Source organism: Eptesicus fuscus, chromosome 7, assembly GCF_027574615.1.
Source record: "Eptesicus fuscus isolate TK198812 chromosome 7, DD_ASM_mEF_20220401, whole genome shotgun sequence".
NCBI lineage: Eukaryota > Metazoa > Chordata > Mammalia > Chiroptera > Vespertilionidae > Eptesicus > Eptesicus fuscus.
This window is the reverse complement of record NC_072479.1, coordinates 18,624,122-18,651,547: the sequence shown is the minus strand read 5'-3', so window position 1 is coordinate 18,651,547 and position 27,426 is coordinate 18,624,122. Positions and strand designations below refer to the sequence as shown.

The 27,426-nt window shown below is 50.5% G+C and overlaps 1 protein-coding gene across 1 annotated transcript; it reads right to left on the bottom strand.

Annotated features, from left to right (window-relative positions):
- On the bottom strand, positions 1-27,426 carry CCND2 (cyclin D2). The gene is made up of 5 exons (XM_008143744.3): positions 27,114-27,426; positions 25,084-25,299; positions 22,230-22,389; positions 14,102-14,250; positions 1-5,347 (listed from the first exon to the last, which is right to left on the bottom strand). Exons 1-5 carry the CDS (start codon positions 27,306-27,308, stop codon positions 5,198-5,200), a joined length of 870 nt encoding a protein of 289 aa, XP_008141966.1. The 5' UTR covers positions 27,309-27,426; the 3' UTR covers positions 1-5,197.

The window sequence follows — 27,426 nt, the reverse complement described above, 5'->3', positions numbered from 1 at the left end:
TTTAGGTCAAGGTGAGTTTATTGTCCACATAGCATTACCTAATCGCATCCAAAACCATTTCCAAACCCATCTTTAAGCTAGTCAGAATAACAGGTTATTATTTCTTAAGATCACTTAACACTGAACAGATAGGACCTCTTCAAAGGCAACTGACTATACCATGTCACCATCATAGCCAATAAACCATTTCCCCAAACTTCCTAAAAACCTTTTTATACTGATCATGCTACTTCAGCACTTGCTAGCATCCCGACCAAATAAACACCCACACCTCTTATAGAGTACATTGTGAGAGAAGTACATTGACTCGAAATGGCATCACACTCGTTTAAAGCAAAGAAAAAAAAATTATAATAATAATAAAAGAAGTCCAAGACGAGAAACTGTAACTGAGAGAAAGAGAGATCTGAGGTACATGGTACAAGGGTAATGAACATAATGGAAAAAATCCAATGGCCCGGTGGTTTGCTGGGGATTTAAGAGGTGGCTAGCAATAAGAACTGAAACCCATTAACAACAAAACACCACCTTGCTTTTAAAGGACAGGCACCTGTTAAAATACATTGAATACTATAATGGCTACACTCAGTAAGGCACTTTTTTTCCCCAACCTAGGCTGCAGGCAAAGGAATAAATGATGCGGCTACAGCGTGCATGGATACATTTGCTGATGGCTTCTTGAAACCTGAGCCAAGATTCAGGTCTGATAGCCCAGCCAAGCCTAAAGCAGAGGCACACAAATATAGGAGAATCGTTGTGAAAAATGTAGGCTGAATGATGTTCTGGGTTTAGAGTCTAGAATCATGAAAAACCATGTGGCGCGAGGAAGTCATAAACATCCTCTGAGTCTCCCTGCCCTATTTTGTACAAACGGACAGTGGCATGAGCAGCTCTTGAGAACTGGTCCAAGCCCATAGCAGTGGAAGCCTGCACTTTCTATAGCTGGTTTGTTGGCTTAAGGGGACTCGACTGTCTCAGCATTGATTTCCCTTTTAAAGCTATTCTCAGGGTTGGACTGGCTCAAAGATAAACAAAGAGGAATCCTTTTGGCTTAGAAGCCAGCTGGCTTACTCAGACTTCCTCCCATCCCTACCTTCCATTCCCACACTACCAATATCATCTCCTTGAACTAGAAAATCATTATTTACATGATATAAGGTGCAAGTCTATTTCTTCTCCCAGGCCTACCCGCTTCGGCCCATGGAGAGAAAATTCCCCTGCCCTCTTTGAGAAGTCATCCAATCCTCCCTAATGTCCTTATTAACCTCCGCCCCAGAGCCCCCAGGGCAGTGTGGAGAGGCCCTGAAGGGGCCGGACTGCAGGAAAGCCGCGGCTCCCTCTGAGAGAAGCCCACCCTGCTAGCGAGGGAATGAGGCTGATGCAGTCCGAGTTGCTTCCTCCCCCAGCCTTGCCACTTAAGCCCCTGCTGGTCTCTGAGCCCCGTGTGCCCCTGGCAGGACGACAGAGGCAGAACAGAGCCTCTGGAACAAAGCGTGTAGACCGAGGAGGACCTGGCTGTCAGGCGTGGTGAGCCCTCAGCGGTCCTGGGGCAGTCCCAGCCCAGGCTCCTCTAAGAGCAGCCGTTCTGAGGGGCTGTCCTCTCGGCAGCGGGGAACTCTCTGCTGGGGGACCTGTCCCCTGCTTCCACCTGCAGGCTTCGTGGCTGATATGAACCCGCATGGAATTAAATTATGCTTAGCATATATTTTTGGCATGCTAGGATTTTCCCCACCTAGGATTTGGCCAAAACAGGGAGAGGAACAAAATTTGGCAAGCTCGGGGAACAACTTAGCCCCCACTGATGGAGAAAAACAAAAACACAGAGAGGAGGAAGTAAAGAAGAGATTTTTTTGTTTAAAGGTAGAAAAAGATCAGAACAGGTTTGGAACCCCTCTAAGTAGGAAGTGAAAAAGAAAAAAAATAAAACCACGAGAACTGAGCTTCTCTGAGACAAAAGTCCCCTACCAAGGAAACCAAGATCCAAGGAGAGGGTATCAGCCACTTAAACGACGAGCTCCTTCTTTTGTTTAAAGGAGGGGACAGTCAGGAAAACCAGACAACTAGCACCTTCCCCATCAGCAACCCCTCACCTAGCACCTGAGCCCCAGGACAGGAAGTAGGAAAGGCTAGAAGGCCCCGGGGCATCTGGGCCTGCAGAAAAATCGGGAAGTTCTAGGCTGCAAGGAGTCTGTTTCCTGCCTCGTCAGGTTCTCTCATTTGCTGCTGCTTCCGTCTGCGCTTCAGGGCTGGTCCCTACGGAGTAAGTTTGTTCCTCGTCTTGTCTTTAGGCTCCCAGACCCTCCAGAACTCTAGGACCACGCCTCTCTCCGTGCTGCGGGCTCCTCAGGGCCCAGCAGTGTCCCGTGCAAAGTGGGCTCTTAATAAAAGACCGCCTGCGGGCTTTCCTCTCCAGAACTTCAGAACTCACAACCCACTACCCCACCAGAAACTCCCTAGAATTTAGGGTTATGCTAACTCACCGAGTCCTGAGCCGTCTAAACACCCTGTGAGAATCTCCCGCATCAGGACTCGCATCTCTGTAAGGAAGCAGCCTCACCACCCCGCTTCAACTACCATCCAGTCATCACCTGACCTATTTCCCCAATCGAGCCAATTCAATGCGATTTGCACCTAAAAACATGTGCTGCTGCTTAGCAGAGGACCTGGCCTTGCGCAGCGCTTGCTGCCCCGTCGGAGACCAGTGGGGGAGGAATCCCCACAACACTGCGAGCTGCAGATTCAGACCTGGAAAAACCTGTGGTCACTGTGAGCTGGGGATGCCTGTGTGAGGGAAGGAGAGGGAGGGAAGGGTCCCTGCAAGATGAGAGGACCCTAGCGATGAAAGCCCTGCTTTCGGAAGGGCTGCAAGATGAGGGTCTCCAAGCAGCCTGCTGAATGCTTCAGCCTGTCTCCTGATACCTAAGTGCAAAGCATGACTTCCTCATCCACTGCCTAAATGTCTGTGCTGAATGTCTGCGTGGGGGGAGGGGAAATCCCTTGGTTCAATTGTATTTTTTCCATCATGATGAGGATACCAGAGTCAAAATGGAAGCCTGATGACCTTCACTACTGAAAAGGTCCCTGGGTGTGAGGCCCCGGGGCCAAACCCACCCCGCTGCCCACAGCCTCCTCCCGCCTTCTTCTCTCCACACTCATGGGCTCCCAAGCAGAAACTGTATGGTTGTGAGGTATTATGAAAACAAAAATGTGAATTGTTTTCTGTTGTAGCTATTGATTTTTGTCCAGTAAACCTGAGGTAAAGAATACTCTGTCTTTGAAGAATGTGATCAGAGAGGAAAAAAAAATCCAAAAGGAAAAAAAAAACAAAAAACACCAACTGTGAATATGCTACCAGAAGAAAAACTATGGAAGGGCTTTTCCAGTACAAAGAACTCATATATCAACCATCTACTTCAGGACTTGGAATTTAAGCAGTAAAATAATATATTATAAAAATGTTTATAAAATAGCAGCACACTCTGTGAAAAACATTACAGCTAGGTACTGTTAATGTGAATAAGGATGAATTAGCTTCTTAGCAGCGCAAAAAAAAAAGTAATAAAAAAAACTGAACATAATAAAATGAAAATAAGAGACCCTTAGGTTTTTCTCCATCTTCAACCCCCATACTATGAAACAAGGCAGAATCTGTGTATAAAATAATTCTTCAAAGGAGCCCTGTTCTGATTTTTCTTTTTTGCTTAAAAAAAAAAAGGCAAATATTTTAACAAATAGCTTCATTACCTGTCAATTATAATTGTGCAAAAAAAAAAAAAAAAAAAGTTGTTGCTCCAACCTCTTGGCTAACTGAATGTGTGTAAGAAGTGGAGAGGAAAAAATTCAAGTACACTGAACAACTTTGCAACTAATTAACAAAAAGTGTAAAAGGGAACAAAATGCCACACTGCTGTTCAGCTGTCTTTGCACCAGCAAATAACTTTTCTTTCCATGTCCAAAGGGGAAGTATATAGGTGGGAGTTAAGATCCTTACATGCCATCAAAACGATAACAGATCTTTGTTTTCAGGCTTTTCTGAGGAATGTTGTGATGGGAATGTCAGCGGAGAGGGTTGTCTCTCCAGTCCTAGGAGGGACACCAGAACTATGTACCAGAGAATGTCAGATACCAGAAGCGAATAGTACCAGGTGGGAGGGGGCGGGGCACCGGAGAAGAAGGGAGGAGTCTACTCGGTATAATTTGCATAAACCATCCCATCTATCCCTCTGGAACAATTTTTCAAAGTGCTTTTCGAATGGAATGGTTTATAACAACGCTAAAGTGTGGACCAGACATGCCAATCAGCACCAAAAATTAGTTTTCTCCTAATAAGGAATGCCAGGGTCACATTACTCTCTTTAGACGTTAAAAGATTCCATTCCAGATCCCACCCTGGGTCTCCATCTGCCTCTGTTTCATGTGAGGTTTGGTAATGGCCCAGAGCTACGTTGCCCCTTTAGACAAAATATGGTGGTATACGCAATGAACCATGTTTGGAAGAAGAAGCAAGGTGTCAAAAAACATAAACCCAGGTCCCAATCGCCTGTGTCCAACTGGGAAGTAAAACATCTGTTTTAGGTAGCAGCTACTGTAGACAGCAAGAGTCCCTAACTAGAGATCCAGCAATGCTCCTGGCTTAGTCATAGGTGGTCAAGACCAAAGGTGCTTCTGCATCCAAAATGGTTCAGTCACGTTGAGAGATTGTTTCATCCTCCCTCCCCACGGTGTCCATCCTTGTTTCCAATTCCTTCTCAAGTTCATGGCTTAGCAATCTAATGCCATAAAATGTATACGCAGTTCTTGGAAATTATCCTAGTAGGGGTGTATACGTGCTAGTTCATAACATGAAAAAAAAAAGTCTCCTCTAATTTCTTCCCATAATGCAGGCGTACATTTTCTCTAGCTACTCTGCAGTATACCTGTAAGCATTTTACTATGACTTTTAACATAATCAAGCAATAACTGTTTGAATACACAAGGGATTCCCTTCTACTGTACTTCAAATAGGCACCAAATGCTTTTAATTATTCCGGCTTTATAGGACCTTTTTCTCTCACTTCTAAAAGACCTTTCAATATGATCTAGGTGGGAGCAGAATTTTGTTTTGTTTTTAATTTCACCCTAAAACATAAAGAACAAAACAACCAGAGAGGAGAGAGCAGATTTGAACACATCTCTCCCACGCGGCCCGACTGACATCTCACAGGTCAATATCACGCACGTCTGTAGGGGTGCTGGCTTGGTCCACCACTTCCTCCTCCTCCTTGGATCCATCCCCCTGCTCCTGAAACTGCTGCAGGTTGCTGAGCAGCACCTCCTCAATCTGCTCCTGGCAGGCTTTGAGGCAATCCTAGGAGAATGGTCCAGACCAGAGAACTGTTAGCAACATTAACAGGGCATAGAGCATTTGATAAAAGAAAATACACGCAAATATGTATATATATACACACACACACAGTTCAAGCCGCCTATCATTCCATACTAGTTTTGCAGTAGAAATAAATGTGAAGTAAAGGAGATGTCTTTTTGACGTGCCATGGAACCTCATTACTCCAAGTCCATGTTTCGCCATCACCTGGGAGCGTGTTAGAAATGCAGAATCTCAGGGGACTCATGTGCAGAGGAGAATCTGAGAAGCTCTGGCCTAGATGGTGAGCCACGGAGGGGCACGCAGTGTCCGGGAGTAATCTAAGGGCCATGAGACACTTCCTGCTTGGGGAAGTTGGAGGTGGCGGAGAAAAGGGGCCGACAGCGCTGTAGTAGACAAGGGGTCAGAGAAGAATGGGCTGAACTGCACCCGCTCTCACTACAAAAATTCCGTTTTTCTGCTTATTTACCATTCCCTTAACTCTCAGAAAAATACAATACAGAATGCTTACCAAATTCTGGACACTTTGTGCGGTCCAATTTGGGCATAAGCCAAGATGTGCAGGATTGCTCTGATATTAGTGTATTGGTAGGGAAAATGCCAAGTGTCTGCCCAAGGCAGAAGCCTCTGGTAGGTGGCTGGTGTGGAATGCAATGGCAAGTCATGGTGTCACTAGGGAGACTCTGTGGCTCCTACTAACAAGCAGGGCGTGAGCTGAACCACTTGCTCAGTGGGTATTCCAACCTCTGTCCTCTGCAAGGCTGCTTTCCTGCACTCTCTTCAGCAGCACATACACATGGAAAATATGCTCAGTTGAATCTGCCTGGTTCTTTCCATTTGTCTGTTTCACTGTGCAGCTGTCAATGAACAGAGGTGACTGTCTGCCAAGCACAGAGGGGTCATCTTTATATCCCAAAAATCTAAAATAAAGTTGGAGTTAACTACTCGGGAACAGAGTTTCCAGTCCCCTATCTCTCATCCACTCCACATTTCAAACTATAGCTTTTTATGAAAATTAAGAGTAGGAACAACTGCAGACGAGTGCTATACCCCCCCAGAATGTAAGAAGAATAAAAAAGAGGAAGGGCGAGGGAAGGCAGAGGAGAGTTTGGGGGTGCGGGGGTTGAAAAAATAAAAGAGGAAGGGTGGGTATTTGCTGACCTCCCACCATACTTGAAGGCAGCAGCTAAGTTAATTTCTCTGATCTCAATTTCCCCACTTGTAAAATAAGGATAATGAAACACTCATGGAGTGAAGATCAACTGAGATATTATGTATGATGTACTAAGTGGCAGTTCTATAAATGATCATTATTAGTTATGAAAAACAATAGATAATCAATCCAGGGATCTGAAAGAATTCTTTAGACTTTTTTCCCCCAAATGTTTTTTTATATCTTTTGCTTGATTTCAGAGAGGAGGAGAGAGGGAGAGAGAGAGAAACATCAATGATGAGAGAGAATCATTGATCAGCTGCCTCCTGCACGCCCCCTACTGGGGAAAGAGCATGCAACCTGGGCATGTGCCCTGACCCGGAATCAAACCATGACCTCCTGGTTCATCAGTCAATGCTCAACCACTGAGCCACACCAGCCGGACTCTTTAGACTTCTTAAAATGAAGGATGCATTAGCATTTGCTCAAGATCGGTGAAGGGCACTGTGACTGGCACTGCGAACTGAATGTCAACCAAGACAGACATAACCCAGCTGCAGAGGTCCCCATGCCACCCCGAGGAAGATGAGGAGTCGGGGGCTGGCAACCAAGAAACCTACTGACATCTCTCAGCTTTCCTGTGGCTTTTCCTGGTCCTACCCTCTACCCTGCTAGCCCCCCTCAGCAGCGATTAGGAAGCTGGTGGGCCTCTCCTGCCCCCCACTGCTCGGATCTTCCCCTTGCTCCCGCCCCAAGGGCATGCAACAGCACCGGGGCTCCTGAGTTACTCACCACTTGTCAAAAGCTCTAGGCGGTGAAGGCTAAAGGCATCATGTTTATAAGGACACTGGCCTTTTAGTAGGAGACATTTGAAAACCTTAAAGCCTTACGATCTAAAAATATAATCATCTGAAAGTCAAAGTTAATGTGGGGTTAACATACCAGGCAAACATAACGTGGTAAGACAGAACTAGTCTTGACCATCCCTTCGGAAGGTCCTGCAGAGACGGACAGTGAATCCAACTCTGCTGGTTTTTCTTCTTAAGCTGGATGGACAGCTCGTGCTCCGTTTGAGCACCATCTGAAGGAGCTGACTTGTTCTGGGGGCCATGTGGTGGGCACACATCCACCTTCAAATGCTGGGACCCACATGGTGCACCGATGTTCCCCGGGAAGAGGGAGCAAGACTCAACAGCAGCACTCCCGGCATTCCTCACTGAGAAATTTAAGTTAATATTCTCTCTCTCTCTCTTTCTTTTTCTTGCAGAGAATACGGAATTGAATCCAGGCAGTGACTGCGCGATGCCCCTTCCAACTGCAGAGGTACCTCAGGAGCTATTGAGGGTATGTTTAAACGTGTGTTTCTCAGAGGCAGGGGGAAGGAGTCAGAACCATTCCAAACCAGAGAGAGTAACTGTGGCCTCCAGGGAAGACAAATCCTATCCAAAGCACCCAGCCTGAGAGGGTGTGTTCTCTACACAGGATGCAGGATTCTCCGCTGACGGAGAGATGGTGTGTGCACGCAGGCACCCGCATGCATGTCGGGCAGAGGGACAGACAGAAGCTCTGAACCATTACATTTAAAAAGGAGCTCCTGTTAGGTGTCAGCAGTGAGACCTCAATCAGCTGGGAATCCCCTTCCTGAGACAGAGCTCACTCCTGCATATTAACGCCCTGGTTTAGCATTTAGGGCCCTCCTTGGGCTTCCCAGGAGCATGCGAATCTTCTGGGAGCTGGTGGAGAGCGGAGAGGAGTGGCGGAGCCATTACCTGCAACCAGTGTGCCTACTGCACAGAGTCCCCTTCCTGCCCGCGGAGCACCTCGCTCCCCAGGCCTCAGCGCTGTGCTGGGGCTGGTGGGGCGGGCAGTGACCCGAGGAGAGGCGCCTGCCTCCAGCCCAGCAGGGCTGCTTGTGCTAGAGGTCACGCCGAGGGAAGGAAATAGAAGGGGAGGCCAGCTGAGGAGCCTGAAGGGGAGGAGGCCAAGCTGAGAAGAGTGGGATAAAGTATTCCCAAAGGGCGGAATTATAAGACGACATACGCAGGTAACTACAGAACCTGAGAACTTGGGGGTCCAAAGGACTTTTGGACATCAAACAGCAAAATGCTCTCATTTTACAGCTAGACCCTAAAGCCTGGCTTGTCTCCCAGATATTGGTTAAAATCTAAGACTGGGCTTAGGAAGATAAGCCGCCAGTTTCAGAACTCTTTTCCCTCTGTTCCTCTTTTTCTTTCCAGCTCCAAGGAGAGACTTACAGGCCAGAGATTCTCCAAGGAAAGGAGATCTAGCCCGAGGGGCACCCCCCAATGCAAAGATGCTACGTGCACGTCAAGTGTAGCGCCCGCGACCTCCGCCAGCCTCTGCCAGCACCAGCACTGTGGTACGATGCCCCGAATGAAGCCGAGTCAACGGGGAGCCAGAACGCTCGTCTGTCAGCTTGGACAGGTGGCACTCCGCAGCGCCGGAGGCCGGGAAAGCCTCCAACTCCCGTGACTCCGGCCCCTCCTTGCCCGCGCCCCCAGCCTCGGCGCCCTGACAGCGTGTTTGTGACCTCCAGCTCGTCGCACGGCCCGACTTCCTCCACTGGCTGGCTCCAGCCCGAGCCCTGCACCCTCCTCTGCCTCCATGAATGGGCCGACGACGGAACTCCTACCATTAGCCCTCCGTGTCACTGCATCACTCCATTGTCGCCACACACGCACTGCACTCAACGGGCGACAAAGGGCTGAATGAGCCCCAGACCCTCGCCAACTCAGGCAGAGACAACTTAGGAAACTGCCTCATTCTTCCTTTCTCCGCAGGCTGTTTGGAGTATTTCCTTGCATCCCAATGAGGCCCACAGCAAAAATATGGCGAGAGAGGGAAGCCTCAACCTCCAATGCTATCCCCCACCTCCTACCCCAGCTCCCTTTCCAGCACCCCTTCGCGTGGGTCTTGTGAGAGTGGCCTTAGATAAGGGTGCCGGCAGGCCTAGGAGGACCAAGACCATGCGAGGGACCCTGTGACCAACGCTGTCGAAATAGACTTCTTTCACTTCGCTGCTAACTTCTTAAACAGCTCACTGGCCGTCAGGATCATGACATGCCAGGATGACCCTGAAGAAGGGACATCTCGGGACCTTCTCTGGGCGATATTTTAGGATGTGACAGAGTTTTGCTGCAACCTAAGAAGAGGAGGATAAACGTAATGGCCAGATCACTCGAGTCTGTGTCTGTTCTGTTAAATATCTTCCAATAACCTCACATCATCATCATGGTCTGCCAGTCTCAATTCTACTTTTTCATTAGCCCGTTAGTGAAGCTGTGTCGTGTGAAACTGAAGCGACTCGCTCTAAGACAAGGTCAGGTGAGACTTTCCGAGGACCCTGGGCCTATAATTGATCTTGAGAAATCGAAAGCTTTTGAAAAGCCCTGGAGAGACCGGAGGATTAGGAATGCACTTGAGACGCATGTGCCCAGCTTTGTCCTCTGTTCCTTCCTTCCTCCTCCCCTCCTTGTCTTCAGCATCGCTCCTCCGCAATGACTCTGCCAGGGGCTCGGGAGAAAGAGCCGAGTAAAAGCTGGGTCTTGTTCAAGAGGTTCTATAGACAAGTGAGCAGTGAGATCAACGCTGGCACCGGGCGCGAGCCGAGTGCCCGGGGGGCGGAAGAGGAACCCCAATCCTGCCTGGAGAAGCAGGGCAAGGTTCACGGGGAACCAGCCCATCTCGCCTCTCAAACTGACCCTGGGCAACGGAAGCCGGTACAGGCTCCCCCAAAAGCCGGCACGGCCTCTCTGGCTGGCGTCTGTTTTTAGCAACACTTACGAGTGGAAGGAAAAAGTACTTAAAATATACCACCCTCTGAGACTTTTATTCCCTGTAAAACTGTCAGGCTTCTCACTCAGCTTTCTGTTTGGAATGAAGCGTTCCGGTTTATTTTGGCAACCAGAGGGAGCAACAAAGACCAACTTTCTCAGAACCGCATGGGTCCCTCCTATCAAAGCTTTCTGCTGCCGGCCAGGGAGCCAGAGGAGCTTGTCCGGCTGTCTCCAGCCCATCAAGCGGACCCCCTTTTCAGCAGTTTGATCCCTGACAATCCCTGCATAGTGAACGTTGTAAGCTTCAAGAGACCACAAATAACCAGGTGCACAGGGCAGGCCCAGCCTGCAGGGACTCCAGGGTAGGATGCTGGCTCCTCCCGATTCCCACTCAGTTCCCACTGAGTGCCGAGAGCCCGGGGGTGGGGGAGGTGGGAGGGCGCAAATGCAGTACTGTGTGCTTGACTTCCTTGTGGGAGAGCTCACGAAAACCTTTGGGCATTTCAGTGTGGCCCAAGGACACGGTATGTATGTATCTGTGTACATGTATGTTTTATGACAAGATATGGGTAGCATAAAATTGACCATCTTAATCGTGTTTAAGTATGCAGTGGCTTTAAGTACATTCAGTTCGTTGTGCTCCCATCACCACTCTCCATCTCCAGAACTTTTTCATCAGCCCACACCGAGAGACCATAACCATTAAATAGTTACTCCCCGTTCCCTCCACTCCCTAGGCCCTGGTGTCCTCTAGTCCACTTTCTGTCTCTATGAACTCGACTACTCTAGGTATCTCACATAAGTAGAACTATAAAATATTTATCTTTTTGTGTCTGGTTTATTTCACTTAGCATGTTTTCAAGGCTCATCCATGTTGTAGCATGTGTCAGAACTTCATTTATCTTTAAGACTGAGTAATATTCCACTGCGTGTACATACCACATTTTATTTCTCCATTCCAACGACATTTTCAGTGATCAGGGTTACTCTGTTGGGAGGCCTGCATTTGACGGGAGGCCTGGTGAGCACCTTCATCTGACTTGATTTCCTATTGCATTTATAGCTCCTAACACATGACTTGTCATTCATTTGTGACCTGCATTTGCGAGGGTTTACCTACCTTACTCTTGATTCTCCACACCGCTGCTAAAGTTCCTTGAAGGAAGGAACCTCATCTTTTATTTTCCATGCATGATTCACACCCCCAACTTCTACCTTGGTGCCTTGGGTCTATTCCTTGCTCATAATGCAAGCGTCTGGGACAAATGGGCCTTCAATAAACACTTCCACAAGTGATGGAGAGTAAGTGCTTGGATGAAATATACCACTTCTCAACCCTAGATATGGTACACAGAGCTCAGGAAGCAAAACTCACCTCCCTCCAAGAGCTGGTGCATCCTAAATTCTAGTCCTTACATTTCCCTTCACTCCGTGCTTCAGCTCTTCAGAGAACACAGGCTGGCGGGTGGGAGGAGACTTAGCACTTGGAAGTTAAGCACACAGACAGCCTGGCCCGATGATGCTCAAGCCTTTCCCCTAAGAACTTTCCTAGCAAGAGGGTGAGCAAGCCCTCTGGGGACTAGGGGTAGGCTTGGAACTTACTGAGGTCTCAAACTGTTACCTGAAAAGTGGTATAATTTCAGATTCGAAGTTTCTGCTTCGTTTTTTTTTTTTTTTTTTTTAATATATTTGATTGATTTTTTACAGAGAGGAAGAGAGAGGGATAGAGAGCTAGAAACATCGATGAGAGAGAAACATCGACCAGCTGCCTCTTGCACACCCCCTACTGGGGATGTGCCCGCAACCAAGGTACATGCCCTTGACCGGAATCGAACCTGGGACCCTTGAGTCCGCAGGCCGACGCTCTATCCACTGAGCCAAACCGGTTTCGGCCCTTCTGCTTCGTTTTTACTATTAAAATGTTTAACCCCAAGCTCTGTGAGAAGGAGGCACGTCCACACTTCTGGGGTTCAATAGCTGGGATTTATAGAACTCGGAGGGAGTTTGTATCCATTTAACCCCCATTTAACCCAGTCTGACCGCTGACTTGAATGGACTGGCTACATCGTATCTGAAAGGACAAGTAGTTTCTCCAGCATGAAATGACAGACAGTGGTTTGCAGTCCTGAAAAGCCAAGCAGCCGGAGAGCCTTGGTGGTGCCCCAGAAATGACCTCTACCCGTTTGAAACCAGGAAGGGGTGATAGAGAGAGAGATGGGAGAAGGACGGAGACCCCCCAGTGGGGCAAACAGCCACCTGGAGCAGGTCTGTAAGCACCTGAGAGATGTTACAAGGCCTGGGGGTCAAACTCTTGTCGCTGACATTTTTGTTCCTGGGGGTCAAGGAAGGGCGTGTCTTAAGCTGGTTGGGAGTCCTTGTTGAAAGGCAGCCTTAATAGCAGGCATTACTCAGAAAAGGGAGGAAGTGAGTCATTTCTATAAATGTTAAGTCCTGTCTCTAGAGGATTCAAAAAGCATTCCTCACCTGGAGCTGCCCTGGAGGGGTCGTTTCAATCTATATTTTGGAAACCATGTTTCCAACGCCTATGCTTTGGAGCCAGCATTTTAAAAGCATATCTAAGAACTGTTTCAGAGGAGGCCGGGTTGGTTCTATCACAGCGTCAACACCTCCCTGCGTCACTTCCTGGAGATGGTCATGAGGGGCAAGGTGGGTGGGGGAGGAAGCCAGCAAGCGGCAGGTTTTACCTTCTGCTCAGTGTCCTCAGTGAAGGCACAGGCCAGAGGCCTGTCAACCACATCATCCCTTAACTCAATATATTCCCACGGCACGACATTCAGAATCCCCCCTCCCCCCAAGAACACCCAGAGGGGCCATCATAAAGTCCCCCGGCATTCCTGAGCCTCTCCATGGTGACTCACAAGGGCCTCAGAGCTAACACCCGCTCCAGTTGCCTTTAAACCAAAGGCCTTTTTCAAACAAAAAGATCCCAGGGCTGCGGCAAGGGTGGAGAGCAAAGTTCCCAGGCCACGTCAGAGCTCCCAGGTTCTAATCCCAGCTCTGCCACTGCCCTCCCCCCAGGCTGGCTATCCCCCACCCCCTCTGTGCCTTCCCGATCTCTCAGAACCCCCTGGCTCAGACCTTCTAAGGGCTGCAATCTTCTACCAGCTGACTAGGAGGCTCACTTAACCCTGGTCTGTCTCAAAACCTTTCTCCTTGTAAGGAGCTTCAAATTCTGACAACCCGCATTACAGCCTCTGGGCCTTCCACAGGGCAAACCCACGTCTAGTAACAGTTCCTTCCGTTGGTGTGGCCCTTCATTCTTCTCCAAGTGCCTTGTAACCTATTGCCACATGGAACAGAAGGGAAGTGAGAGGCAGAGGAGGCGGAGGGGCTTGCCAAGGCCGACACCACTCTCATGTGGGGTCCTTGCTCAGGTGCACCCTTCTCCTCTGTGCCTTCCAGCCCTGGCGTGAGCAGACACGAAAGCTCGACCCAAGCGGGAGGAGGCAGCCTGTCGTGTATGTAAATGGAAAGGAAGCGAGTTCACATCCACTGGGTAGCCCATGCCATAAAGCCAAATTAGTAACCAGCCTGCCCTCCCTCTTGCACCTGCTTGCTAAGTGCTTTTCTCCGTTTTAAGGCTTTTGAAACCTGAAGAGAAGGCCTTCCCTGCTGGATTTTGTACTTCCTGGGTTGTTGATCTTAGAAAACAGAAACCACCACCAACAAAAGTACCTGACACATCATCCTCAAACCGGCTACCCTCTTTCCCTGAGCCGAGCAAGGAGGTGTCTGGTCTTAACCGAGAAGGTGGCTGCCACCTACCACATCGGTGTTGGTGATCTTGGCCAGCAGCTCCACCAGGGCATCCGCGGTGAGCGAGCTCACTTCCTCATCCTGCTGCAGCCCGCAGACGGCAGCTCCCACACTCCCAGTCGCAATCATCGATGGTGGGTACATGGCGAACTTAAAGTCTGTGAGGACGAGGCACAAGGTCAGGGCACAGGAAGGAACGAGATCCAGGAGCTCCCCAGCCTGAAGGTACTCAGAAACAGACCCCGGCCCTACAGACCCAACCTGTAAGGTTGGGTGGGGGGTGCAGAGGGAAGACGTGGGTTGCACTTCAACTTGAACCTTCAAAAACAGTTCAACCTTGTATTTCCCTTCCTTCCTCTACCATGCACAATTACAACCGTCCACGGGAGCACTTCTATCAGTGACCCCACTGCCCAGCGCCAAGTCAGTGGTGTTCCTAGAAACACTGCTGCTCACGGAGCCATGCTCAGCCCTCCCTCCCAGCTCGGCCAACGCCATGGACGCAGCAGGCCTGGCCATCTGACGGTCTGTCTGGCGTTCTTTCCTGAGCCCTCTCACCATGTCTACCTCTTGAGGGACATCTATGATGATGATCTGCCCACAGCCTGCTGTCCACGAGCTCCTCCAGTGCCATCCCCATCCCCGTGGACACTAACAGAGCCAACCCCCCCTGCCTCCGGCTCTGCTGTAGGTCTCTTCCCCAGGGGGTCACAGGAGTGTTTCTCTGCCCAATAACCTCATTAGCTTCCCCCTGTGGCATTCATAACGCAGAGGAGTAAGCCAGCCCGTGGCCCTGGGCCCACGAAAGCCTGGGTGGGAGCATCTGGCAGGGAAGGGCAGGAGGATATCCGTGAGCTCTCCTCCCTCTTTTCAGTTCTCAGACCAAGAAGCACACCTCACACATGCCTCTCTTGGCTGTCCCTCTGCATGCAAAAGCAACTTCTATTTTTAGCAAATTAACTTCTGGAAGCCAGGATGCATATATAGGTGGTCCTGGGTGCAGCAGGCACTAGTCACCCAGGACTCTATCCCTCTCTTGTTTTGCTAGGAAAACACTGCGGGGAAGTCCTGGGGACACTGTCCCCTCTCCCCAGAACTGGGGAGCACCGTGTGCATGAACACAGCTGCCTCTCAACAGGTCAGAGGAGCACAGGCTGGCCCTCGCACCCCCATGGTGAGGAGCTGCTGGTAACCAGGCTGGCCCCTGCTCCATGCCACCCTCTTTGGCAGCAGACTGGCATCCTCTAGAGCCAGGAGCAGCTGCCCAGCTCGCCTGCTGAGTCAGACAGGAGGCGGCCTTAGCACTCAGAAGCCTGGTCCAGGCGATGGGACCTTGAACGAGTCACTTCCTCCCACAGCCCTTGGAATCCCATTAAGATCAGCGTTTTTCTAACCTCCAGTTGCAGTTCATTAATGGGTCATGAAATTCATCAGTGGGGCATGACCAGCATTTTTAGTTGTTTAATGGAACAGAAGAGGATAGAAAGTATCAGGAAGCAGTGCAGGTAGTAAGAGTAAACACCATTTTGAGAAACTTTTGTATCAGTTTGACGTATTTATGTGTCTCCTGAGTTGTGTTATACAGTGTATTTCTTCCTTCAAGGTTTAGGTCAAAAAGTTTAAAGACCTCAGGCTAGCTAATCTCCCAGATGCCCTCCAGCTCTAATTTGCTTTTACTCAACTATCTGGAATAAGAGACTCGCCCTGGCTGGGTGGCTCAGTTGGTTGGAGCGTCGTCCCATACACCAAAAGGTTGCGAGTTCAATTCCTGGTTGCGAGTTCATACCTAGGTTGTGGTTCAATCACCGTATGTGTGGGAGGTGACCAATGCTTCTTTCACAATGTTTCTCTCTCTCTAGAAATCAGTTAAAAACATATCCTCAGGTGAGGGCTAAAAACAAACAAACAAACAAACAAAGAACAACTCCCTAGGAAAAAGCAAGGAAGAGACAGCAGAATACAGCACGGCCTCCATCAGCCAGCAGTCACAAGGCATCAGGTGCGGCCCCAGGACCGCCTCAGGGACACCCCCTCTGCTGGTAGGGAAACAGCAGCGAGAAAAACACTAGAATGAAACATCTGAAGGGTCATGAACTTGCACTGGCTCTAGTCAGCCAACCCTCCCTCCCACCCCTCCACCCCCCACATCCATGGAACATTCTACCAACCCATTTAGCCATTCCTGGAAACTTTAAAACTTTGGCTATGTGATCGGATTGAGAAATGCCCATGATATCACTTGGGGGTGGGGAAAGGACAGAAAAACATGCATAGGTACTAATTTTACAACCTCTCATCAATATGTAAATATATATACACACACACACACATAGGGATGAACTAGGAGCGTACATAGAAGATGTATACAAATTTTACTACCATTTGGTTGGGGAAATAAATTTTTGTGAATTTTCTTTTAGTATTATTTTACTTTAGCAAAAAAAAAAAAAAAAAAAAAAAAAACACACAAAAAACAACAACAACAACAAAAAAAAAACAAGTAAAAATCTCTCAGAAATCTCTAAGTCTCTTGGTCAAAAATTCCAAGAAGCTGTATCTGGGTGCAGAAGGCACATTCAGGGTAAGGTTCTCTTTCCACCCTCGCTGCCCACGGAAAGGTGAGATGTTTGTGACTTCCCGAGACTCCTCCTTCTCCTGAAGTGTAATGAGAAGCGATGGACTGGCCAGTGATCCATTCTGAGGGATGGCTCCCCCAGGAAGTGAAACACAGTCAGATGGTACAGCCTGGTGCATTCCCCATGACTGGTGTACACATGGGTAACTTCTAAAGAAACTTCTCAAAGAAAGGAGGTGCTTAAGCGGCTAGAAGCCTTGGAGACACTTAGGAGGACTCTCCAAGGAGATGGGTAGGATTTGGACAGCAGAGCCAAGAAGCTCCAAGAACTGGAAGGTGGAATGCATGGAGGCTGATGTCCCACTACCTATAGCTGTGTGAAAATGGGCAAGTTACCTGACCTCTCTGAGCCTATTTTCTCACCTGCAAATAAGGATAATCATACCCACCTCATAGGGTTGTTCTGAAGATTAACTAAAATAATCCATGTAAAAGCGCAGTGCCTGGCTCATGGTAAGGAATCTGACAGCTGCCACCACCACCATCACTGTCATCACCACCACTGTTCTTGCCACTGGAAACTCATGTGGGATTGTGATGGGCAGTTCTGACGGCTGGAATCTGCTCAGAGAGGTGAGGAGAAAGGTTCCCAGCATCCCGGGTCTGCAGGCAGACGCTGAGTGAGAGCAGGCCCAGCACGCCAAGGGTGAGAGGAGAGAGGGCTCTGTGCGACCTGGAGAATCTGACCTGGAGAATCTCTCACTGGAAGTTGCGGGTGAGTCCCAGAAATGACCTCATCAAGTCCCCAAAGCCTCCCGATGGTTTGTCAGGAGCGGGAGGAACCGAGGCCCCACAGGAGAACCGAAAGGGGTCACAAGCACACAAGGAAGACGTAAGGTGGCAACTCCTCCCAGGGCCCTCCACATTCACGCAGGTGTGGTTCACCCAGAGCCAAGGAGCTGGAAGCCTCTGGCACAGCCTCCCCTCTCCTGGAGAGGGGGTGGGGGCACGGGGGAGACTTGAGGGGAATCCACGGGTACACACAGGCACTCTGCTGCTGTGTGCTCGCTCGTCCATGCGGTAGGAATAGTGAGGAATTAATGACAGTGTACAAGTCACCTGTTCTGAAACGTGTCCTTTGCCGATGAAGCAATGAAGTCTCGAGAGGAGAAGTGACTTATCTGATGTCTAATGCTAGGCCTGGGTTAAGATCAAGACTTTTGGACTCTGGATCCAAGTGCTCTATATAACGTATCAGAAGGGGTCTTCTCCTCAAGATCACCTCCGTCATCCCACTAAGGAACACAGGGTCCTCCTTCCTAGCAGAAGTGGAAGAAAAGCCCAGAAGAGAGAGCCCTGGCTCAAGGGTCAAAGAGATGGGTGCTAGTCCCAGCCACGGCCCGGGCGTGCTGTGTGACCTGCACAAGCCACCCAAGGACACCAGAGGACCTCCCCGCCCTGCTGGGATCCTTCGTCTGAGCAAGGGCAGTGAGAGGTGCTCATATTTGTCAGGTTGGTATTTGTGCTTCTTGGTAAGATTACACTGAAGAAAGAGTTATGAGCTAACCAGGTTTAAAAGCACCGATTCCATGGCCTTGTGGGTAAATTTAGCGCAGATGGTTTTGGCTCTGGTGACCAAGGCCTTGAAGTACAAGAGAAACTGCTTTACTTTTGCTCACCACTAGGGGGCAAGAGACCCTTGGTCTGCGGCTGTAGAGAAACAAATAACCCAACCAGGCCTTTTCCTATCTCCCCGCTTCCTCCAACCTGCAAGTCAGGGGGGAGTTTAAAAGGCCAATGAATGACGTTGGTAGCACACACCTCACCTGCCACGCCCGGAAGAGGTTCAGCACACCCTGTCCAGGCGGGGCAGGGCTGCCATGGCAAGCTAATGCCAACTTCACTCCTCAGGCCTCGGTGGGAGGAACAGGGGGGAGGCTGGAGAATGGTGAGCAGCCTGCCCCTCATTCATCTGACAGCCCGATGGGAAGTGAGATGTCACACTGCCTGTCCCCACAGACGCACTTAACAGAACTGAGACTCTGGGTTCTTCCCGGTTCAACTGGCCGCTTCCCCTCAGCCTCATGACCTTTCAGCTGTGGAGGCAGCTAGAGACGCACAGCGGGAAAGGTGGTTTCAATTCTTCCTTCCGGGCAACCATGAAGGTAAACCTCCCCTCTCTGGGTCAAGAGGCCAAGTCATTGGCCCTCTCTGGGCCTCTACTGTCCCTGGTGACACAAAGTCATGAGACACCCTTTTGGCAAAGCCGGGAGGGCTGGGCGGGCACATGGTTCTCACCATCACCTGGGCTCAGGCCTGGGGGCTCTCCTGTGCGTGGCACCAATAGCTAAGCAGGGCATCTTGAGGTGGGGCTCCCAGGCTCGGGGATGTGGAGGGGCCATGGATAGGGAGGATAAGCACCTCCTCCCCCACCGCCACTCCCACTTCAAACTCAATGCCACCGTCTTCTAGAGTCTACTGGAATCTTCTGCTGTGCCTGGTTTCAGGTGTCAAGAATCTCCCAACACAGGAGTGCAAGGCCGAGTCATCTGAAATGGGCTCCTTTCCTTGTTTGCAGACCTGGGGGGTTCTGAGGCGCGGCTCTGCCTCCCCAGGGTCAAAGCTCTAGGAAAGGGAACACCAGGAGTAGTTCTGACGATGGCCTCACCCTCGCCCCAGTGCCTCCACTGAGCAGGTCGGCTGGGAGAGGAATACCAGGCAGTTGGAGGCAATCTCTTCCAGAAGCCACTGGGGCTGCGCAGGGAAGGGAGGAGGGCACCTCTCCGCCCTGCCACCACCTTACCCTTCAGCCCTGAAAAGGAAGGCTGACTTTCCGCTCCCCTTCTCGCGGCCCCCCGGTGCTCTCCGCGCTCTCTTCCCCTTTCACACACACATTCGCTCCCCGGACTGCACACCCTGCCAGCTCTTTCACAACCAGCTTTCCCCACGAACCAGCTCCTCCGGACCCCGCGGGCCTCCGGCCTTGGCCGCAGGTGCTTCTTCAGCTCCGTGACCGAAGGCCCAGGGCTGGGGGGAGGGAACGAGACGTGATGTGGAAGCGAAGGGCTGGAGGGGCTCCTACCTAAAGGCTGGAGGGTCACCTACCTGTGGTGCCGTTACCCTGGGCCTGCTACTTACCACACAGTCCTAGGCTCTCACCCATCTGCCAGTCTGGCCCCAGGATGTGGAATCTCATCTAATCAGGGGGTGTTTTCTCCAAGGAAGGCAGCCCTTAGCCTTTAGTCTGTCTGTGCCACCACGTAAACCTGCACCCAGTGGGTTTCTGTAGGGCTCAGTCCTGCCTCCCACTCCAGGACAGATCAGGGAAAGAGACAGGAACATCCTTTCTCGACCCAGGACACGTCTGAGACCCTCCCTCTGCTCGGACAGTCCACACTGGAGGCTTAGTACTTAGCACGTGGTTTTTCATTTGGTGAGCGGTGTTCTTTCTCCTCTCTGTCCCCAGACTCTGCCCCAAACCAGCTCAAAGTTCCCAAAGGCAGTCTTCCTAACTTCCTCTGCCTCCCCTCAGACCTCTGTCCTCAGTCCCTGAATCCCAGGCTCCCTACTCGGGCCCCAGAGTTGGCAGCTACCCCAAGGATCTGGGTAAGAAGGCCAGGAGTGGGGGATGGAATCCCCAATTTTAGAGAATGGGCCTTTGCAGAATCTGGGGATCTGCCCATGCCTGGGTTATTCCACTCACCAGCCCTACCCCAATCAGCAATCAGAGAGGAGAAATGAGTGGAAAGACCCCAAAAGATCTGTCAGTCAAGAGACAAGGTCAAAGCAGAACTCTGGCTATCAACAGCTGGGCAACGGGGGAGCTGAGGGTTGCGGTCAGCTATCCTAGGGCCATAGAAAAAAGGACTGGTTCCCCCCCCCCCCCCCACCCCCCCAGTGAATACTGACAAGGGAGCGGAAAGAAACAGCCAGGCCTGGGAGACAAAGTGGCAAGTCAATGAGGCCTGACCTCTAGGGCCCAGGCTAGACAGCAGAAGGGAGGAAGCAAAAGAATGGCTACTGTCTAAAAGCAGCAAGAACCCGGGGGGCTCTGAAGAATGGCCCCCACGGCTGCAGGAAGGGGGCTAACTCTCCCACAAAGGGGCACAGGGCACACACACACCAGGAGGCCTGGTCCGGACCTGGAAGGGAAGGACCCAAGAAAACCAGCGAAAGGAACCCTGAGCCCTGGAATCAAATGTGGGTGGCATGGGCACAGGGTCCCACCGGGACCGGATGAGGGCAGCTAGAGAAGCAATCACACCCATCTCGGCTGGAGCCGTGAACACTGGAGACAGTGGCATTTTCCGTTAGTGCCGTGGCACGTTGTCCTACACATTCCTTGGTTTACAAATTACTTCCTTGCATATCCTCTTTCTGATTTTCATTTTTCTAACCACCCTGAAAAGGCTGTAGAATCATGTCTCTATAGGCGTGTTTTGCACATGAAGAAGCTGAGGTTCAGAGAGGTTAAGCAACCTGTCCAAGGTCTCCTCCATGGTAAGTGGTAAAGCCTGACCTTTTGACTGTGAACATCAAGCATATACACTATGACATATTATAAGATCATCTGTACCCACTTATAAATAACATGCAGTAAGATTTTTAAAAGTTAACCCCCTGGAGTCCCACCCATACAATCCATACTACTCTTGGCAAACTTGAGCTAAACTCCCCTCCCTCCCGGCAAAAGATCTTTACCTAACATTTCTGAATGTGAAAATGTAAATTCCTGAAACCTTTCCCCTGCAAAACGAAAGTTCCAGGTTCTCTCTCGCCCGTGGCCACCACAGGGAAGAAAATGGTAGAGACTGGCCAGGGTTCCGTTTAACGGGACAGTATCAAACCACACTGCCTTTAGCTTATTCGGAAAATGCAAAGCAAATGGGGCAAGCCCTATGTATCAACTGGGGGACCAACATAATGGGTGGAAAGATCTGAACGTGAAACGGCCAGTCGAGGTTGCTATATTTAGTCTGCAACTGAAGTCAAAACAGCAGCACACGGAGGACATCAGAACCCAGTGCAGAAAGTGAGTCCTTGCTGAAAGCCAACCAGGTTCACTCCCCCACCCAGCAAGGGAACAGCAAATGCCCTCCAGTAAAAAGAATTCCTTTGGCCTCCCTCACCACTTATCAGTGCAGGCCGTGTATTTATCTTGACAGTGTTCCTTTCACCTGTATTTGCTCCCACCCCCAAATTTCCTCTTGGGCTTATCTCCAAGCCATCCTTTTCCTCAAAAGATTAAAGATTTAAACACAACCAGTGAACAGTATATGTAATCTTCAAAGAGCACTTTAGACATCATAAAGGATATTTTAACAGGCACTATTTTTCTTCCTTACCACACCTGTCCTCATAAACCATTTATGAGTTCAGTAGAGAAAGAGAATGTGGCAGCTCACATAAAGGAGAAACAGCCCAGGAATGAAACCTTGGACTCTCGATTTCTCGAGACCACCCCCACCCCCTAAACCCCAAACCCAGTCTGCCTCCCCTTGACCATTCCCCAAAGGACCAACAGGGCTCTCCAGTACCCCACCACCCCCAGCCTGCTCCTACCGGTGGCACACAGAGCAATGAAGGTCTGGGCATGCTTGCGGATCAGAGGCAACTTCTCGTTGTCCTGGGGCAGCCTGCGCAGGATGGGCTCGATGAAGTCATGAGGAGTGACCGCAGCCAGGTTCCACTTCAATTTCCCCAGCACCACCAGCTCCCACTCCTGGTGGAGAAGGGAGAAGAGTATAAAACCCACAGGCGACCTGGTGTTGCTGGGGCTGGGGGGTTGGGGTCCAGACAGTTTTAATGATGCTCATTAGGACGCTGCTAGGTTGTAAGGCTGCCCACTTGTCAAAGTGCTCCTCAAGCTTTGAAGTTGCTGAAGGCTCTTCTTATGCTTCAAATGTCAGGCTCCACCGAGAATAATGAGAGCCCAGGTAGCGGCTGCCAAGATTCTACTTTCTTCTATTTCTTTTCCTCTCCAGCTCCCCACCCCCACCCCACTCTGACTTCCATGCAATGCTATTGCTTGCCCACCCAGAACGTTGAACCTACAGTAAGCTGCTGCCAAGGTCACTGTGGCCCTTTGGTAGTAATTTATTGTATATGTCTCCATCACTGAAGTCTTTTCAATCCTCATGGAAAAATGATGCACACAGATAAAGCTCAAAATAAGGTTCGTTGGCCCAAATCCTTGGCAACCAATTAGCTTGCTTATAGTTGGTGCCAAAAAATTGCCATTTTCCTCTCTGCTAAAACTTCCCCCTCAACACATAATGCAGAAATCTTGGGGCGATGATACACAGCCAGAGCACCCTTTCATAGGCCTTTGTCATCGAAACTGAACCACCAAGATGGTCATTAGCAACCCCCTTGTGCACCTGGGAGGTGATTCAGGGTCAGGTGAAGGTGCCTGTCCAGGGTCGCAGAATCTCTTAGTGCAAATGCTGAAGGGGGACAATACAACCTTGTCTCTTTTAGGCCTTTCGCCAGCAGCCCACCTAGTGAAAAACCTTGCTTTTCTCCCTTATTGAGATACTTCTGGGCAATTGCGTTCAAAGGGAAACAGGCCAAAAAGAACACCTTAAAAATGTGTAGTTGGAGGGGAAATGGGCCTATCAATTGATCATCTTCAGGAGCACCCATCCTGTCATGCACCCTGCTCTCCCGGTCCCTGAGAACAGCTGATCGGACTCCCTTCCATCTGCCAGGCCTGCTTCCACAGCGCTGACTGCCTGTGGGCCTGGCCTCGCTCCCTTCCTGGACTCAGCTTTCTCAGATGTAAAATACTAGGACTCCTCAAGACCCCAACTTCTGGGATCAAGAGATGAGGAATGGAAAAGGAATATTTGTTTGGAGCAATATAAATTAGCCTGGTTGGTCCTGGAAAAATTGGGGTGTCCTAAAGAACACCTCAGTCTACCATCATGTTGAAACAAATGAACCATATGGAAGATCAGTGTTCCTGCCCCCACCTTGAGGAAAACAAACTGGTTGCCAATTCGAACAATTTTTTCTTTACAAACTGTAAAGACTATTGAGGTAGAACAAAATCCCTGATAAGACGACTAAACCACCCGTGTCTTCTGAGATGTCTTGAAATTCCAGCCCTTCCTTCTCACAGGGGAATGTGAGTATAAATCTCTCATCTTGTACCATTATTAAAGGAAGCAGATCTCCCAGAAGAAAGCACCTTTCTGGGCCTCTCCGGACCAACCCAGAAGCAGCTGAAATCTGGCAGCGGTTCAAAGGTGAAGTCATTCAGGCCCCTCTACATTCTCGGCAATTCCTCCCCCACCCTTGCACATGTCTGCCACTAGATGGCAGCACAGCTCCAGAAAGGAAGGCCTCTCACAAAGAGCTCAGTCCTAGCAGCCAGTCAGCTCTGTGGACTTTGTGCAGGCCTTGCCAGTAAGGGAAAGGGCGGTAGGAGGGGGCCCCTTTTTCTAAACAGTGTAGAGAAAGGTGTGCAGACACTGAAGGTGGGCGGCTCTACCATTCCACTGCTGCAACATGGACGTCTTATGTGTGACGCTGCAGGGAAAGAGAGTTAGATCAGGTGGGAAAAAGGTTTGCTGGTAGAAAACCAGTGAAGACAGGACCCATGTGGTTGTAGAGGTCACAGCCCCACTGGAGGCAGGAGCTCATGTCTGAGATTCCTCCAATGGGGGCCACATTTTGACTTTGCTCAAAAGTCAGTGAACGCGTATTTATTGAACAGCTACTATGTGCAGGTATCTTGAGACTTTATAGCAACATAGACACTACCTTTGAACTTCAAGTTCTTAGGGGACACACCACCCACACATTCCAATCATGCAGATACATTCCTATCATGTGCGTAGCCAGACTGTCTTCTCAGAATTTAGTGATTGAATTTTATTAAAATATTATCATGGGGTTCCAGGCCTCCCCTACACACACACAGCTGCAAATGAATCTCACCAATACAAATCTCCATGAAGACCTTATCTGTAAACGTAGCCTCAGTAGTTCATGGGAACACACACACAAAAAAAACTCTTATTAAAAGAAATATATCCCGTTATTCCTATCATGTGTGTAGCCAGACTATTTTCTCGGAATATGGTGATTGAATTTTATTAAAATATTATCATGGTGTTCCATGCATCTCCTAGACACACACACACACACACACACACACACACACACACAACTGCAAATGAATCTCACCAATACAAATCTCCATGAGGATCTTCTCTGTGGATGTAGCCTCAGTAGTTTGTGAGAACACACACAAAAAAAAATCTTATTAAAAGAAATATTTCCTGTAAGTGTGAACATTCCAGTGGTGGGTAATTCTGCATCCTAAGAATTTATTTGGAGACCAGGAGAGTGCTAGGAGAGAGCTGGAAGGGGGACACGAAGGGAGGGAGGGGGGGGGGACAGTCATTACCAGCAGTTCCTGGGGCTTGATGGAGTTGTCGGTATAAATGCACAACTTTTCTGCCGTCAGGGGTATGGTCTCTTTGAGCTTGGAGGCCAGGAACATGCAAACAGCACCCAGGAGCTGAAGGTGGGTCTTGGGAGTCGGCACCCCAGCCAAGAAGCGGTCCAGGTAATTCATGGCCAGAGGAAAGACCTCCTCCTCACACTTCTGCTCCTCACAGACCTACAATGTGGGAGAGAGTTGGAGGGAGGGAGGGGGGAGAAAATATCAGGAAAAGAGAGAGAAAAAAAGAAAAAGCATAATTTATAGAAATTACAAAAATATTTAATTTTTTGTGGATGGGGGAGGGGAGTAGAATGTGATAAGAATAAAAATGAGGAAATTGGGGTAAATCTAAATAGCCCATCCGTGCTGGGGGATTCTCCAGAAACCTTAAAAAAACAAAAACAAACAAACAAACAAAAAGGTGAAACTAAAGATCCAAAACGGGGGGTGGGTGAAGGCAAAGAAATTCGCAGCGCCGCCCGCAGCTTCACGCCGCTCCATTTGGCTATTCACTTCTTCCCTCACTCTAACTCACTCACTCTCTTTTTTGGATTTCGTCATCTTTTCAAAAAATCAATAAAAATATTCTGGAGGCTCCGGGGGTCTTCTTCTTGGTCTCATCCGAACCCCCAGACTCTACTCTATCATTCCCGACAATTGGAAAAATTGTCCCGGGGGGTCCCCGCGGTCCAGGCGCCGCTATTGGGGGGGTGGGTGGGGAGAGGTGGGGAAGGGAGGGGGAGGGCAGCGAGGAGGAAGAGCGCCGCAGCCGAGGCGGCAGGAGTCGGAGCAAGGGGGGGACGGTTTCAAAAAATAATTAAAAATCGAGGAAATGCCCTAGAAAAGCCCTTTTGGCGTGAAAACCCCAAAGAGGATCCAGGCTTCCCAAAACGGAGGTTTCGGGTGCCGGAAAGGTCCGTTTCTCTATCCCTGGGGCTTTGGATCCCGAGGGGAAACTTGGAGGGGTGAGAGCCGCGGCGGGAGTGTCCGGCTGCGGCCCACAAGGGCAGAAACGGGGGGACGTGGTGAGGAGCTGGGGGAACGAGAGGGCCCGGGAGCCGCCGGAGAGGCCCGGGGACTCCGATCTCTTCTTTAGGGGTGCCCCAATATCTCCCCCCCTGCACACACCTCCTCCCCCCTTCCCACCCCACCCAAAGCTCCGCACCGAGGAAACGGGAAAGCTAAACTGTGAGTAACCATGTGAACTGCGGGCTGGGGGAGAGGGCCGCGGGAGAGGTGGGGCGGCCGCGATCCTGGGGTGCGAGGGGGAGCGGGCGACGTGTTCTAGCCTTTCCAACCCGAGTTTTGCAAAGCAACATGGCGAAACCACGGCAGGTCCAGAGCTGTGCATACGTGGGCACACGGCTGGCTCTCGGCAAAGATTTGGAGCAAGGATAAAGAAATGGCTCTTTTGGTCTCCCCTAAAACACACGTTTCTTCACTGTGACTTCCGGGGCTCCTCAATTCCCCGCTCCTCTCCTCCCTCCGCCCTCCCCCTCCCCCTCCCCCCGTGAGTGCCAACGCGGAGTCGCGACCACATGCGGGGACCTGGGGCTGGGGCGAATGTGCTCTGGCCTGGGGGGGGGGGGGGGGGGCTGCTTTTTTTAAACCTCTAGGTCCCGATTTCATCGTCCTAAGTCTCGTCTTAACTGCACCGAAAGCGGCCGGGGCTTCGCGAAGGGCAGGTCAGAATGGGGGTGGGAAGAAGCAGCCACATGCACGCACACGCGCGCGGATGCTCCCCCACCCCCACTCCAGGACAGCCTCGTTTCTCCCAGATTTTCCTCCCCTCCCCTCCCCTCCCCCAGTTAATCTTGCATCTTGCAAGGAACCGAAATAAAGCCACGCGTCTCGCCGAAGGGCGCGGGGTAACCTCGAACACAGGAGCGGGGAGGCGGGAGCGGGAGGCTCTGCTCTCCCAGCTTTAGGGCCCCCGCGTGGGTGCGGGGCGAATACGGGCGGGGACGGGCGGGACGTGGCCGCAGACCTACCTCCAGCATCCAGGTGGCCACCATCCTGCGCATGAAGGGCTGGATGTCCTTCTGCACGCACTTGAAGTAGGAGCACTGGGGAAGGTAGCGCTCCTCGATGGTGAGCAAGTTCTGCAAAACGCGCTCGTCGTGGAGCAGGTTGCCGTCGGGCACGGCCCTGCGGACCCGGTCCATCTCGCAGCACAGCAGCTCCATGGCCAGCTGGGTGCCCGCTCGGCCCCCTGCTTTCTCCGGACGGGAAAAGTTTTTTTGAAGGGGGGGAGGGGAAAGGGTTCCCCTGACCGCCTGGCTTTGGCTAATTGGGGTTGTCGGG